Here is a 15,968-nt window from a genome sequence, read left to right on the forward strand (position 1 = left end):
CATCCAGCCCAATGTTTCTCATGATGTACTCTGCATATAAGTTAAATAAGCAGGGTGACAATATACAGCCTTGACGTACTCCTTTTCCTACTTGGAACCAGTCTGTTGTTCCATGTCCAGTTCTAACTGTTGCTTCCTGACCTGCATACAAATTTCTCAAGAGGCAAGTCAGGTGGTCTAGTATTCCCATCTCTTTCAGAATTTTCTACAGTTTATTGTGATCCACACAGTCAAAGGCTTTGGCATAGTCAATAAAGCAGAAATAGATGTTTTTCTGGAACTCTCTTGCTTTTTTGATGATCCAGCGGATGTTGACAATTTGATCTCTGGTTCCTCTGCCTTTTCTTCTCCCCTACCTTTGGAAAAGTTTTCTCACAGCTATCAGAGGTGCTGTCTCCCAGGCTGCAGTCCTCATTTTGTCCCCAAATAAAACTTAATTTGAAACTCTCATGTTGTGCATTTTTTTCTAGTTGACAATAATTAAGCCTCTACTGTGGACATGCTGATGGGACCAGCTGGACATGGTCACAGTTGGAACCAGAGCCCCAGGAGCCTTGCTTGTGTTCTTCTTTGCTCCTCCCCCAACAGCCTGGAGGGAACATGAGCTGGTAGAGTGAACATGAGCTGGTAGAGTGAATGGAGAAGGAGTGACCGAGCCTGGCAGCTAGGGTGGGCAGCGAACCAGCAAGCCAGCTCCATGAGTGCACACCCCTGAGACTGAGCTCTGGAGGAGGGAGGAACAGCTGCCCTTAGAATAGCAGTTATCAATCTAGCAGAGAAGGCAATGGCACCCCACTCCCGTACTCTTGCCTGGAAAATCCCATGGATGGAGGAGCCTGGTAGGCTGCAGTCCGTGGGGTCGCTAAGAGTCAGACATGACTGAGCGACTTTACTTTCACCTTTCACTTTCATGCATTGGAGAAGGAAATGGCAACCCACTCCAGTGTTCTTGCCTGGAGAATCCCAGAGACGGGGGAGCCTGGTGGGCTGCTGTCTATGGGGTCACACAGAGTCGGACACGACTGAAGTGACTTAGCAGTAGCAGTAGCAGTAGCAGTAGCAGTAGCAGTATCAATCCAGAGCAGCGCCCCCTGGAGGACACAGGCTGCAGGGATCCACTCAAAGTATCTGATTCTGCAGGTCCAGGTGGGCCAGAGAGCTCACACCTTTGAGAAGCCCCCAAGGGATGCTGATGCTGGCTGGAGATCCCACGTGGAGGACCTGTGCCGTGTGTGGAACAGGGGCTCATGGCCTTTCACCTTTTCAAGGGTACATGATGCACTGCAGACAGGAATAATGTACAGACACTGCTTCTGGGCTCTAGAGGTGCTGAGAGCCAGGCCAGGGTACTGGGTGGGTAACTTCTGGGCCTCGTCCTGGCCCCTCTTGGCCCTGCTGATGGCCGACCCAGGGGAGGCAGCAGGGGCTCTGAGAGGCTGGCCCTCCAGAGCACCCCTGCACCCGCTCAGGGAGGCAAGCCCCGCCAGCCTCGGACCTCTGATAGTCCTCATCACAGTTCTCTGGAGCAGGAGACATCTGTCACAGCTCCCCTGATTGAAAACCCATGGATCCGATTTCGCTTTGAAGGAAAGTCACGCACATCGGTGCTTCCCTGCAGGGTTCCCGGAGCTCTCATCTCCCCTCTTTTCTCACATCCTAGCGTTGACTCACATCTTTTCTCACAAAGAATTCCTTCTACAGAGGCAGGATTGATTGATCCCCCAGGAAATGAGGGCAAACGAAGAGAGAGAAATTGTAAAGATTAAAGATGGCTCGGCCGTTACTGTGGGATCTGAGGCCCACATTTCCCTGAACCTATGGTCAGGGAGGGCCTGCCAAGGCCTTCTGGAGTCACACCTGCAGTGGGTTTTCCTCCTCAGATCTGCCAACTCCCAGGTCCACCAAGTAACCGGCACAGGGGGTAGGGGTGGGTGTGGGGGGACAGCCAGGTCCCCTGCTTACCACCCTGCTTCTGGGGGGCTCCTGTTCCAATTAATTGTCCTTGGTTTGAGGGCCCCTGAAAAAGCAAAAGACCAGATTCTGCAGATGGTTGGGGGTTGAAACATGCCCCCCCGCCTAAAGACACGCCAAGGTCCTGACCCTGCTGACCCGTAGGTGCGAACTTATTTGGATAGAGGGTCTCTGCAGATGTAGTTACGATGAGGTCATCCTGAATGGGGCCCCAGTGACTAGGACCTTATGTAAGATGGAATTTGGGACACACACAGAGGCAATGGCGAGCAGAAGTGGTGACAGCAGTGATGTGGCCATGAGCCCAGGACACCTGGGGCCGCCAGGAGCTGAGAGAGGGAGGAGGGGTCTTTCAGGGGAAACACTGACCGAAACCGCCCATGCTGGCCAGGCATCACAGTAACCGTTTGCGTGAGTTATTTTACGACAGGAGATCCTGTAAGGAACATGGAACTGATAAGCCACCACCCACCAGGAATGACTCATTGGAAAAGACCCTGATGCAGGGAAAGATTGAAGGCAGGAGGAGAAGGGGACGACAGAGGATGAGATGGTTGGATAGCATCACCAACTCGACGGACATGAGTTCGGGCAAGCTCTGGGAGATGGTGAAGGACAGGGAAGCCTGGTATGCTGCAGTCCATGGGGTTGCAAATAGTCGGATACGACTGAGTGAATGAACTGAACTGAACTGTACTGAACCAGAAGAGTTCAGGAAGGGTCAAAAGGTGACACCACACCTCCCAGGATCCTTCTCACTGGCATCTATCTTGGCTGAGTGACGCGTGCATCACCAGGAAAGACCCTAAGTCAGAATAATTGGCCAAAGACAACCTGGAAACTAATCCCATCACCACAAAACCTGAGAGCCACAGGGCAGAACAGTCCTCTTGGGTTCCCTGACCCTCCTGCTCTCCGCCCAGGCGCCCCTTCCCAATAAAGTCTCTTGCTTTGCCAGCACATGTGTCTCCTTGGACAATTAATATCCGAGTGTTAGTCAAGAGCCCACTCTCAGGCCATGGGAGGGGTCCCCCTTTCTGCAACAGATCTGTCCCTGGAGGCTCAGAAGGATCTCAGCCCTGTTGACACCTTGATTTCAGGTATCTGACCTCCTGGACCGTGAGAGGGCAACGTCTGCTGCTTCGGCCATTGGGTCTGTGGAGTCTTGTCAGAGTGGCGCCAGGAAACCTACACCCAGATGCAACCTCACCCCACCTGCAGGGACACGGATCCGAGAACTGGGCGTGCCAGGGTGGACCAACAGTCACATCCCACAGGCGCTCAGCCTGTCGTCCGGCTGATCCGTGCCCATGCAGGTGCAGAATCAGAGGCGCTGGGCTTCCTCAAGAGCAGAAGGGTGGTTTTTCCTGTTTTGAAATCCTCCACTTCCTCCTCCAGGGGAGGGTGACCCAAGCTTCTCATTTCATCCTTGAATAGATGTGATTTTGAGAACAATGGGAAATTTGCATTCATTAGCTCAGCCTTTGAAACTTCTGTTGGACAACTTTTCAGACAATCCGACAAAGGAGACAAACAAAAGCCAGCATCCTCTCTGCATTTCTGGGACTGGAGGTCGCTGCAGTGGCCGGGCCATGACAGGTGCAGCCTACATCTGTCTCCTTTACCCCCAAGGGCCTTTCTGTGCCGAGTGCTTTCATTCTGCCCACTTCACAGAGAGCCCCGAGGCTCTCCCTGGCCACCCAGCCTCTTAGCCACATGCTCTAAACTTCTGAGTATCTCAAAGAAGCATCTTAGAGAGGACTCATAAAGATCATCCGTTTTTCATTTTGACACCAGGGACATTTTAATTACAATTATTACTATTCCAAAATCACTGCAGATGGTGACTGAAGCCATGAGAATAAAAAACACTTGCTCCTTGGACAAAAAGCTATGACAAACCTAGACAGCGTATTAAAAAGTAGAGACATTACTTTGCCGACAAAGGTCCATATAGTCAAAGCTATGGTTTTTCCAGTAGTCATGTATAGATGTGAGAGCTGGACCATAAAGAAGGCTGAGTGCCAAAGAATTGATGCTTTTGAACTGTAGTGTTAGAGAAAACTCTTGAGAGTCCCTTGGACCGCAAGGAGATCAAACCGGTCAATCCTAAAGGAAATCAACCCTGAATATTCATCGGAAGGACTGATGTTGAAGCTGAAGCTCCAATACTTTGGCCATCTGATGCGAAGAGCTGACTCATTAGAAAAGACCCTGATCCTGGGGAAGATTGAAGGCAGGAGGAGAAGGGAGCGACAGAGGACAAGATGGGTGGATAGCATCACCGACTCAATAGACACGAAATTGAGCAAACTCAGGGAGATGGTGAAGGGCAGGGAAGCCTGGTGTGCTGCAGGACATGGGGTCTCAAAGAGTCGGGCCCCACTGAGTGGCTGAACAACTATCACTACAGGCTCAAGAAAGAAGGAGCCACACTACACCCGGGCAGGAAGGAGCCAACCCTCATGACAGTATACTAGTGCAGGGCCTCTGGCTGCCCCTTGGCCCAGGCTGGTGACCAGCGTGGGGGTGAACACCAGGCCCTCACTGCGGATGAGTGACAGAAGGCGTCAAAGACACCTGCTGGTCCATGGTGCTCCTGGCTGCATAATTCCCCTCCAAGAGGGTAAAGGGCTCCCTCCATGGGGCGGATACCAGCTCTTTCCCCTCTCAGCTGGGGTTAGAGGTAAGGATGGTGGTGGGAACGCTCACAGTTAGCATAGCTTGAGGACCAACTAAGTGACGGTGGATAACCAGTGCGGCCATGTCACAGCATCTAGATTGAACACAAGCCTGGTCAGGGGATCCGCAGAAGCTCTCTGTACGCCCAGTGGGGCATCACATCTCACTCAGAAAATGAGCTGCCCGCTGGCGTTCAGGAAGCTTCTCCAGCTCAGCAGGAAGGCCAGGATGAACAAGGCTTCCCAGGCACCCGCTGGCTCCCAGCTTCTGCACCGTCCTTGCAGAGGGGCCAGGGGAGCACAGGGGTCAGGGGAGCACAAGGGGCAAAGCTGCATCCTGCTTTTGCTGCCACTTCAAGTTACTGTCAGGACTTCCCTGTTGGTCTACTGGTTAAGAATCGGTCTGCTGATGCAGGGGACGTAGGTTCGATCCCTGGCCCAGGAACTAAGATTGCACAAGGCAACTTAGTTGCCTTGGAGCAACAAAGCCCACATGCTGCACTTACTGAAGCCTGAGAGCTCTGGAGCACTTGTGCTACAACTGAAGAGTCTGTGCACCGCCATGAAAGGTCCCGTGTTAATGCAACTAAGACCCATGAATAAATAAATATGAAAAAGAATAAAGTCACTGTCAGTGTCTCCCACACTGTTTTATGTGAGTCAATAATAGTTATAATTAATAGCCATCTTTTAAACCACCATGATATTTAAACATTTACTTAACAGTTCCTCTATGCTTATACATTTACTTATTTTACATATTTAGGATCATGTTCTTATTTCAGAAATTGAACCACTGGGTCAAGGATAAAATATTTTTGTGGATCTTGGTGCCAAATTACTTTCCCAAAGGGTTAGATGTGCTTTATACTGTGGTCAGCAGTATCTGTTTTTACTTTTCTAATTAGAAAGTGCATTTCTTCTGATTGAAAAAGTCATAAATACTTATTGTGGAAAATTCTGAAAACATATACACACAGAATCACCCAGGATGTCACTCCACCAGGAAAACCAATATCAATATTTTAGTGCCCTATATTATTTTTATAAGTTTACATATAATAGTTTCAAACAAGTTTAATAAATACACGTGATGTATATATAAGTCCATGTTCTGTTCTTATCGCTACATCTTAAGCATTTTCTTATGTCACTAAAAATTCTGCATAAGTGTAACTTTATATGGCTGCAAACATAAAATCTCATCTTGTGGTTGTACCATCTATTTCTTCATCTGTTCATCAAAAATATATGATGTATCTCAAATGTCAAGAGCCGTGCCGGGTGCTGGCCATCTTTGTCTACACAAAGGGAGATGGCCCACTCAGTTGTGCTCTAGCCCAGGTGGGTAACCTGCTCAGGTATGCTCCAGCTCAGCCCAGGTAGACAGGAGCTGGACTCACCAAGGCAGAACAGGTGCCTGAGGCCCCAACACAGAGGCCTGGTGGGTGGGTGGCTCTCCTAGGAGCCCAGATCACTGGGAGCCCAGGTGCAGGGAACAGAGTTGGGTCCCGGGGTAAAGGAAGCAAATGGTCAAGGTTGGGCTCCAAGAGGGCAGGCACAACTCGTGGGCCCTTTTCAAATCCAAAGTCCCACCACGCCCCTGCAGGTGGAGTGTGCGTCCAGAACTCTCTCTGCTCCGGTGCTCTTGTCCAGAGCCCGAGGTGACACTTTCAGTGAAACGCATTTGGTTTCTGAGGCAGAGATTGGACTTTCGAGAGGAAAAGTGGCTTCCGTTTGAGGATTGGGGTGACCAGAGGGCCCTCCCCTCTCAAATTCATCATCACGGCTGTAATTGGCAGAGATCGCACACAGATGTGAAAGGCTGCTTGCTGAAGGCCCACAGCAATTCTACTTTTATGGAATAATCATTGGAAGTTCCTTTCCTGTGACCTGAGGGAACGCACTTTTCTAATTAGAAGAGATAATTTGGAAGACACCACAGGGAGAAGGAGACGGCTCTCTCAGAGCATGGGTGTGAGATGCTATTCATGCCAAGTCGGGGGAGCGGGGACTGACTTGGGGCTGGAGGCAGGATAGTGGGGGTGGGGGTGGGGAGGGGGGAGCAGCTAGGAGGAGTTTGGATCCCGTTTCCCAGATGCTTTCTCTTGTGCCCTGAGAAAAGTGACAATGGCTGTTAATGATAAATAGGACTGTCACTTGGCATGTGTCAGAGGGCGAAAGGGAGTGGTGGGGATGGGGTGAATGGGTGCACACGCCCCACGCACAGCGGCCACTGCTCCAGATCTAATGGGTCCAAAAACACTAGATCTTCTAGACTTCCGAGGGAAGGCAGCAGTACATGTTCGTATCTCTAAATATTAGCAACTCATTCATATTTTGGAAAAAAATCACATTAAGTTAACAAATAGAGTCTATGTCTGTTAGTTAGCTGGGACGGGTGTGGTGGGCTGAGTAATGTCTCCTAAGGTATCAGGTTTTAATCCCCAGACGTGTGAACGCATTGCCTTATATGGGACATTGCAGGGGGGATTAAGGTATGACCCTTGAGATGAGAGATAGATGGGTTACCCAGGAGGGCCCCAAATGCCATCATAAGTGTCCTTGAAAGGAGAGGGCAGGGAAATCTGACACAGAGAGGAGGCCTGTGGCATGGAGCCTGGGCCGGCAATGAAGGCGCAAAGGAAGGGACACCTGGGCCGCCAAGAAGCTGGGAGAGGCAGGAAGGAGCCCCCTGGAGCCTTCAGAGAGTGTGGCCCTGCCCACACCCTGATCTACGCCCAGGGAAACCCATCTTAGGCTCCTGACCTCTGTAACCGTGAGAGGAAAATATCTGTGTGGTTTTAAGCAACTCGCAGCCCACGAGTTGTCACGGCAGCAGTGGAGAGACGCACAGGACGGAAGAAGCCGCTCTAACAGCGTCAGACGTTCATGTCCTGGATGGTCCCTTCCTCGCTCCTCTGCCCCAGGCCTGACATCCTGACATCCTCAGGATGGGGCAAGGGACCCAGCAGAGAGCTGGGTGGAGACCTGCCTGCTGAAGTGCAGTCTCATGGGGGTGGAGAGGCCCCCAGAACTGGGATCTTGGGATGGTCTGCTCTCACCAGTCCTTCCCAGGAGCTCTGGGCTGAACAGTCCAACAACTTTTGTCTACAGTCAGCACATGTGAACCACGGTGCCCTAGGGATGGTGGGAGCACAGACCATCAGATGTAGAAGTTCGGGGAGAGAGGGTGAAGGCATCTGCTGAGAAGCCACAGGAGCCAGGTGGAGGCAGGGCCAGGCCTGGAGGCCAGCTGTCCCCGTACCCTGACCCTGGAGTCCCGAGGGATGCTCCAGCCAGTGGGTACCTCAGAACCTGAGGGTAGCCAGCTAGAGTGCAGGAGCCTGGATTCTGGGGTGCCCAGAGGCTGGGTGCACCTCAGGAAACTTGGGCACTGACCCTCAGCAGACGGCCCAGACCCTGCAGGGGAACAGCCAACAGGAAGAAGGGCCCGGCATGGGGATCGAGTCCCAGAGGCACGCCAAGTCCCCACATGGTGTTCGTAGAAATCAGTGCGGGAAGCCTTCCTCTGGAAGGATCCGGCAGCACGGCTTCCTAGGTCTGCTTCTTCACAGGCTGCAGCCTATGGCCCCACCCCTGCATAGGCAGGGCTGCAGCCCCCGCCTCACTGCGGGTTCTGCACAGCGCCCTGAGGAGTCAAGAGCTTGTGCCCTCGGTTTAGGTGAATGGACAGGGGTGGTGGGTTGAATGGTGGCCCCAAAGCCCCGCCCAGAGGGAACCTGTGACCATGGCCTTATTCAGAAACAGGGTCTTCGCAGATGTTAACTAAGCTAAGGACTCTGGGTGAAGTCATCTGGATGAGGTGGGTCCTAAATCCAATGATGAGCGTCCTTACAGTTCAGAGAGACACAGAAGGAGAAGCCACATGAGGAGGGAGACAGAGATCTGAGTGAAGTGCCTACAAGCCAAGGATCGCCAGGGAGCCAGGACTGCCAGGAGCCAAGAGAAGCTGGAGAGAGGCCTGGAACAGATTCTGCCTCAGCGCCTCCAGGAGGATTCAACCTGCCAATACTTTGATTTCAGACTTCTGGCCTTTAGGACAGGGAAAGGATAAATTCTGGATGTTTACAGCTACCCTGTTTGTGGTCATTTGTTATGCAGAAGCCCCAGGAAACTCATACAATAGTGAAGGGGGAGGGGGAGGAGGGGGGGAATTGTAAGAAAAAGGCCAGCGGCAGACCCCATGGTTGCTGGGCTAGCATCTACTCTCTCCATCCTTTTTATTAGTAGAACCACAATTTGTTTTGGATAGTAAAAAAAAAATGCTAAAGCACTCGCCTCCCTGGGCTGACCTTGCAGCTAGAAGTGGCATGTGCCCAAGATCTGGTCATTAAGATTTAAATGGAATTTTCTGGGTGGAATTTCTGGGAAATGTGTCTAAAAGGCACAGACTCTGCTAGTATATGTGGGATTTGTTTTCGTTTTTTGCCTTTTATGGACATTCTTTCCCCCCTTTCTCCTGCTTGGAATGAGGACTCAATGCCTGGGGTCCAAGCAGCCATTGTGTGACCATGAGGTAGACTGTCACACAAGAGGAAGGTGGGGGCTGGAACTTAAATGGGATTGGGCTCTTGAGGATGTCTATCATCCTCTGGATTTCGTGTTCCATAAGAAAAACAAAGCATAGTGCAGTTACGTCATATCAATCAGGGTTTTGTCAGAACTCTGAATTCTCCACCCAGAGAAGTAAGGGGGTCCATGTTAGGAATAAGAGGACACCACAACAAGAAGGACCAAGCCACCTTCCCCAGTGGACTCCCACCCAAGAAGGACTTGGCTGCCCATCCCGGGCCAAGAGCCTTACAGGTACGCAGACAAAGCCACCAGCTCCAGAGGAGCTCCTCCAACCTTCCTCTCCCCCAGCAAAGTCATTTCACACTTGGCCAACCCACTCTTTCCAGCACAGAAACCTGGGCTATGTGGGCGGCTGTGATTTTTCAACTTGGAAGGAAGCGTGGCTTTCAAGCTTCCAGCTTGTCTTTGAGTCACTGATTTCCATCTGTCACGGCGACTTAAGCCAATATTCCGGGAGAGGAAGCCGCCCAAATGAAGAGGCTGCCGGTCACGAGATAATCTGAGAGGAAGAGGTCGGATGGAGACACCTTCAGGAAGTCAGAGGCTGTCCTCACCAGAAGGTCGGGCAGGACACCTCTGGAGACACACGGCAGCTGGCAGCCCAGATAAGAGGACTCCATCAGTAGGGGACCCACAGGGCCAGGCCAGGCCAGTCAGGCCAACTTGCCCCCTAAAACCACCTAAGAATGTTAGATTTAAAACCAAGTAGCAAGATCAATTGTGAAAAAGCAGTAAGTATCTGACAAGATGGGAAGAAATTACTAGGACAAACGGGAAGAACAGAAGGGATCTGAGAGATGACTGAGTCCAGGACTTGCTTTTTTCCCTGAGGATGCTCTGAACACAGGGAACTTAGGGACGCAGAGGGGAGGAAGTCAGAGAGCCAGATGGACCCCTGTGAGGGGCACACAGCCTCTGGGCGGCCTGGAGACCCACAGGCCTTGAACAGGTGTGGGAAGGAGGGGCTCTACTAAAGACCTTCCTCCTCCCAGCCCCTCACCCCCATGAACCTGGAGGGGGAGATGCAAAATTTACCCTTCCAGGCCTCCAATGAGACCATGAATCCATGTTTTCTGAAGATGATCAGCACACAGCAAACACACTGGGATGCTCGAGAAGAACAGACAGACTCCAGACGGGTGGTGCCAGGTGGTGGGTCCTTACACTCCCCTGGGATCAAAGAGGTATCAGGGGATTTCGCTGGTGGTCCAGCGGTTAAGAATCAACCTTCCTCTGCAGGGGACACAGATTAAATCCCTAGCTGGGGAACTAAGATCCCCCATGCCGTGGGGTGATTAAACCCACACACAACAGCTAGAGAAGCCCATGTGTTGAAAAGACCCAGGGCACGGCCGCCACGATGCGTTCTGGGCCAGCAGCAGCACCAGAGCCAAGATGGCGGCCAGCAGGAGGCTGATGAAGGAGCTTGAAGAAATCCGGAAGTGTGGGATGAAAAACTTCCGTAACATCCAGGTCGATGAAGCTAATTTGCTGACTTGGCAAGGGCTCATTGTTCCCGACAACCCTCCCTATGATAAGGGGGCCTTCAGAATCGAAATCAACTTTCCAGCAGAGTACCCCTTCAAACCACCGAAGATCACGTTCAGAACGAAGATCTACCACCCGAACATCGACGAGAAGGGGCAGGTGTGTCTGCCGGTAATTAGTGCTGAAAACTGGAAGCCAGCAACCAAAACCGACCAAGTTATCCAGTCCCTCATAGCACTGGTGAATGACCCCCAGGCGGAGCACCCGCTCCGGGCTGACCTAGCCGAAGAATACTCTAAGGACCGTAAAAAATTCTGTAAGAATGCCGAACAGTTTACAAAGAAATATGGGGAAAAGCGACCTGTGGACTAAAATCTGCCACGATGGATTCCAGCGAGTGTGAGCAGAGGCCCCGAGCAGTGCATTGAGACACCCCGCACTGAGACTCTGTGGAAAATTGACACGTGCCACCGCCTGGGGTCCGCTTGTGGCAGTTACTTTCTACAGTTTTCTTAATCAGAAGTGGTCTAGGTAACCTGTAAAGAAAGGATTAAAAATTTAAGATGTTCTAAAAATAAAAAGGCCCAGTGCAGCCAGAACAAAAAAAAGACGCCATCAGTCTCCTCTCCTAGCATCACCCAGAAAGTGGGACTCCACAGTTTGCAGTGGAGAAACACATCCTACCCGCCATGACCCACTCATCACCCACCAAGCTCCTGACAGTCCTCCACGTGCCCGTGACCTTGACCAGAGACTTCACAGAGCATGGGTTTGGGGGTTGAGGGGTGGCAACGATGGCAAGCCAAACATCCCACCACCCCGGCTTCCCTCTCTCTTCCCCGGTGAGAATTTAGGCTGATTTTATGTGCTTGGCTATTAATTTTAATGATTACAAAGCAGAGATAAAAGCAAGAGCCCCTGGTTTGCCTTTGAAGATAACGTCCCTCCCAGCTTCCGTTTTATCCACTCTCTCCAAACACAACGGGTAATTTCATTACAGACAGGTCTTTTAAGATTCCCTGGGGACCCAAACCAATAACATATTGTCAATAGCGGGAAGACTGACTGCCCTTCTGAAACTATGAAGTCATGAAGATTTCGCAGGACACGGCAGTACCTGTAAAATATATTCTCACTGAGACTAATATAATATTTGATAAATCTTCACACATAGTACTTGTGTTCAACTAATATGAATATTTATGGGACCAAAGCAAGGGAGATAAGGAATGACTGGAAATATCTGGCAAAATGGATTTCCTGGTTCCTTCACTTTGTTAAGTACGTGGGGCCGTGGAACGTCCCTCTGTCAGCTCTGTGCAGGAATATGTCCCCGGATTTGGGTCTGGTTGCTACTGGGGAGCAGGAATGGGGGAATGTTTGGGTGTCCTGTCACTTCAAGGTCACCTGGTTCTGATTAAAGCCTCCCGAGACTGTCAGGGTGGCCAGGGCCTGACACCCCCATGCCCATGGCATCAGACTCCAGTCCTGATGGCAGAGTCTCCCAGGAAATGCTTGTCCCCTGGGCCAGCCCAGCTCTGGGGGGTCACAGGCAGAAGGAGACCTTGGAGGCTACACTCAGGTCCTTAGGGAGCCGAGAGCCTGGGTGCCACAGAGAGTGAGGCTGACTCAGTGTCCCTGGCCCCACTGGGGACAGGGCTCAGCCTCGCCCTGGCCTGCTTGCTGCCCTCCAGGGCAGTTGCTGCCTGCCATGCTCAGGCCAGAGCCCCAGGACTTTGTGCATAGTAGATGCTTATGAATGAAGGAAGGAATGAATGCATGAATGAATGAAGGAATGAATGCATGAATGAATGGGCCACCGCAGGCCCCCAAGGGAAGGAAACAGAATGGGGACCAGGAGTACTGCCCCTGAGCTCTGTCCTGGAGACAGTGACCTTCCAGACAAAGAATGATGGATAAGCATGAGAGCTTATGTTGACCTCGAAAAGGCAGAGTGCCCCTCTCCCAATGTGGCCCCCCAGCTCAGTCAGCTTAAGCTACATAACAAGTACCACCAACAGGGGGCCAAATAGCAGACATTTCTTATGGCTTTGGAGGCAAGAAGTCCAGATCAAAGCAGCAGTTTGGTTCCTGATGAGAACCCTCTCCTTAGCTTGCAGAGGGCAGCCTTCCTGCTGCGTCCTCAGGGCCCTTCCTTGGTGTGTGTGTGCACAGACCATGAGATTCCCATCCTCCTCTTCTTAGGAGGCCAGTGATCCCATCACGGGGGCTGCCCTCATGACCTCACCTAACCCTAATCATATCCCAGAGGCCCTACCAGGGTCAGGGCTCCAACATAGGAATTTGGGGGACACAGACATTCGGTCCATTGCATTTCACCCCAGCTCCCCAAATTCACATCCTTCTCTCACGGAAAATACACTCCATCCCAACAGCCAACAAGATGCGAGAGTCATAGGCCCACTGTCAGTGGGTTTGTGAAGATCCGCCTGTCTGTCATCCATCATCCATCCTCCTTCCCACTCATCCACTCATCCATTCAAGCATCCTTTCTTCCTTCCTCCCTCCACCCATCCATCAATTAACCCACCCATCTGGGGAACAAATATTTATTGAGAAAATGTTATGTATCAGACATCATGCTACCCCATCTGTTCAAACTCTGCCCCATTTCAATTCTTTTCCTTCCACTGTCTTTGCTTACATTTCTGAGGAGTCACTATGTGTCAGGCATCACATGCATCACCTTGTCTAATCTCCTCAAAATCCTATCATGGAGGTGATCACGTTTCCCATTTCACAGGTGGGAACAGCACAGCTCAGCAAGGAGAACTGGCCTGACATGGTCATCCAGTTGGGGTTTGGACCCAGGTCCATCCAACTCCAGTGTGCAGCTCCAAACTCCTCCTCATCCATGAAACCCTCCTGACCTTCAACACAACCCATCAACACAGTGCTCCCTTTTGTCGCTGATACTCAATGTCTTAGAGGACAGAGAATGCCAGTTGGCTGCCTCTTTCCCACCTCACTGTAAATTTTCAGAGGAAGGCACCCAATCTCCGAGCTTTGGGCACTCCCTCCTGTGCTCTGCATAGCAGATCGTGTTCTGTGAGTAAAGTATTAATTGGATTAAGCCATCTCCCTGATCCCCCTTCTTCAACTTCCCGTGGACATCTCGGAGCATTATGTTTTTCTGCAGGGGTGGGGCTGCATAAGAAACAGAACCACAGGGCTGGTGGAGTTGGGTCAGGGGAGGTCAGAGAAACTGTGGACAAGTAGAAACCAGAGCTGGTGCTGAACCAGGTCATCTGAGCCAGAACCACATGCCAGGCATTACCCCCACGAGCTTACATGCTTCCTCCACTTACTTCTCAGAATAAAACCAAGAGATAATTACTATTTCATCCCATCGTACAGGTGAGGAAACTGAGCAAGGCTGTGAAGGAACCTGCACAAGGCTGCAGGGAGCAGGGCTGCTCACCTGGGTGTTTTGACTCCGCAGTCACATTGCAGCTGCAAGGCTCTGCCCCCATCAAGGAAGATATAAGCTTGTCTGCTTCCCTGTGTCCACTGCAAAGTGCTCAAGCACACAGAATATTAACACATTTTCCACAATATGCTCAAATAGTGTGAAAATAGTCCCAGGCACTTTCCATTATTGTCTTTCTCTGGAATAAAATTGAAGCTTGCTGGGTTTCAGATGGGGGCTGCACATAGAACCGATTTGACTTAACTATTCTGTTAAAAGTAAAAGTAGTCCTTTTTGCTCGAGCAGGAGGTATCAGTCCTCACCACCGAGCTCACTAAGTTGATGTCTTCCCAGCTCATCGTCGGGGAGGCAAGGCAGGGCAGGTACCCTGGCACCAGTGTGCCTGGGTCCCAGTTCCACTGCTGCCAGTGGGGGCTGACCTTGCTTGGCCATGGTCTCATCAGCAAATTGAAGATAGATTATCTCCTGCACAGGCTGCTGTGAGTGCCAAACGTGGTCACAGACCTCGAGCCCATAGCATGGTGCATCCACCTTGGTTATTGTTACCATCAGGTGAGTGCAAAGCATCTCAGAATGATGCCGACCGATGGCTGGGACTCAACTCTGGAGCTGTGAGTAACCATTGTCCTGGGGTCTCCCCCAGAAATGTGAAGGCTGGGAAGCAGGGCTCAGGGTGTGGGAAGGAGAGCAGCCCTTCACCTGAGAACATGCTCCATGAGGTGGCAACATCTACAGGGTGGATGCGAAGGATGGTGGGGGTAGAGAGGAAGGGGTGTCCAAGATGAGAATCCCGGAGGAGGTACAGCTGGCCGGGCAGCCCCCCGCCAGTGCCCACTCGCCTTTGGAGCCAGGTGGATCTTTCCTAAACTTTCCCCCTGCTCTCCAGAAAAGGCCTGGGGATGAACCACTCTTGAGGGGAACAGGGGGAAAGAGATCAGCCCCCCTCGCGGCTGGGAGGTGACAAGGCCCCTCTCTGCCCAGGCCCTTGCAGCCCCGCAGGCCTTTAGCAGCCTCTCCCAGGCTCCTACTTGCCCTGTGAGGGGGTCCCACCTTACAGACCAGGGGTTCTCAGCCCCACCAACTCAGTGTTCCTATTCACAACACACATCTGTAGTGGCCCCTATTCTGAAATAGGATGTTGATAATACATAACCAGACATATACTTTGTTTTTAAAAACCCATTTAATAGAACGTGTGTGCTAAGTCACTTCAGTCGTGTCCAACTCTTAGCAACCCTGTGGACCATAGTCTGCCAGGCTTTTGTCCATGGGATTCTCCAGGCAAGAATACTGGAGTGGGTTGCCATGCCCTTCTCTAGGGGATCTTCCCAACCCAGGGACTGAAACCTCAACTGATAACTTTATTTGCTGCCTCTCTGAGAAAATGGAAAAAAAGAGAACACCCCAGTTTCCACCCCACCCGGCTAGCTAACCTACTGTCCCTCTACCTCGGAAGCAGGAGCAGGAGGAGCTGTCCGAGGTTCTGGACAGGACCCAGCTCCTGAGCTGGGGTGCCTCCCTCTCATGGGCTCCAGGATGGGCTCCGGCACCCAATCCTCCCCTCTCAGCTAATTCTCATCTTGGAAATAACACCCTCTGTCAGCCCCATCTCCCTCTCCAGGACAGACCCTCATCTCATCCTCCTTCACAGGACTGGTTCTCAGTTGGGGGAGGAGATGCCCCCAGGGGAAATTTGACAGTACTTCTCCATGTCCCACGTTGCATGGGGCTCCGACCACCAATAGTCATCCAGCCCCAAAATCCACAGTGCTTTGCAG

General features: G+C 51.6%; 2 protein-coding genes across 3 annotated transcripts in view; one reads left to right on the top strand and one right to left on the bottom strand.

Moving 5' to 3' along the window:
* The window catches only part of GALNT9 (polypeptide N-acetylgalactosaminyltransferase 9), a 118,658-nt gene that overhangs the window by 90,894 nt on the left and 11,796 nt on the right, over positions 1-15,968 (bottom strand). The window contains exon 2 of one of the 2 annotated variants that reach the window (XM_006045543.4): positions 14,182-14,270. The exons of the other annotated variant lie outside the window; for it this stretch is intronic. Within the exon in view, the coding sequence (XP_006045605.1) occupies positions 14,182-14,233 (52 nt within the window). The 5' untranslated portion in view covers positions 14,234-14,270. The remainder of the gene's footprint in view (positions 1-14,181; positions 14,271-15,968) is intronic. 2 annotated transcript variants of the gene reach the window in all.
* On the top strand, positions 10,599-11,314 carry LOC102404034 (ubiquitin-conjugating enzyme E2 L3-like). Its single transcript, XM_044930319.1, has one exon. It carries the CDS (start codon positions 10,647-10,649, stop codon positions 11,109-11,111), a length of 465 nt encoding a protein of 154 aa, XP_044786254.1. The 5' UTR covers positions 10,599-10,646; the 3' UTR covers positions 11,112-11,314.

Source organism: Bubalus bubalis, chromosome 17 (genome assembly GCF_019923935.1).
Source record: "Bubalus bubalis isolate 160015118507 breed Murrah chromosome 17, NDDB_SH_1, whole genome shotgun sequence".
NCBI classification, from domain to species: Eukaryota; Metazoa; Chordata; class Mammalia; order Artiodactyla; family Bovidae; genus Bubalus; species Bubalus bubalis.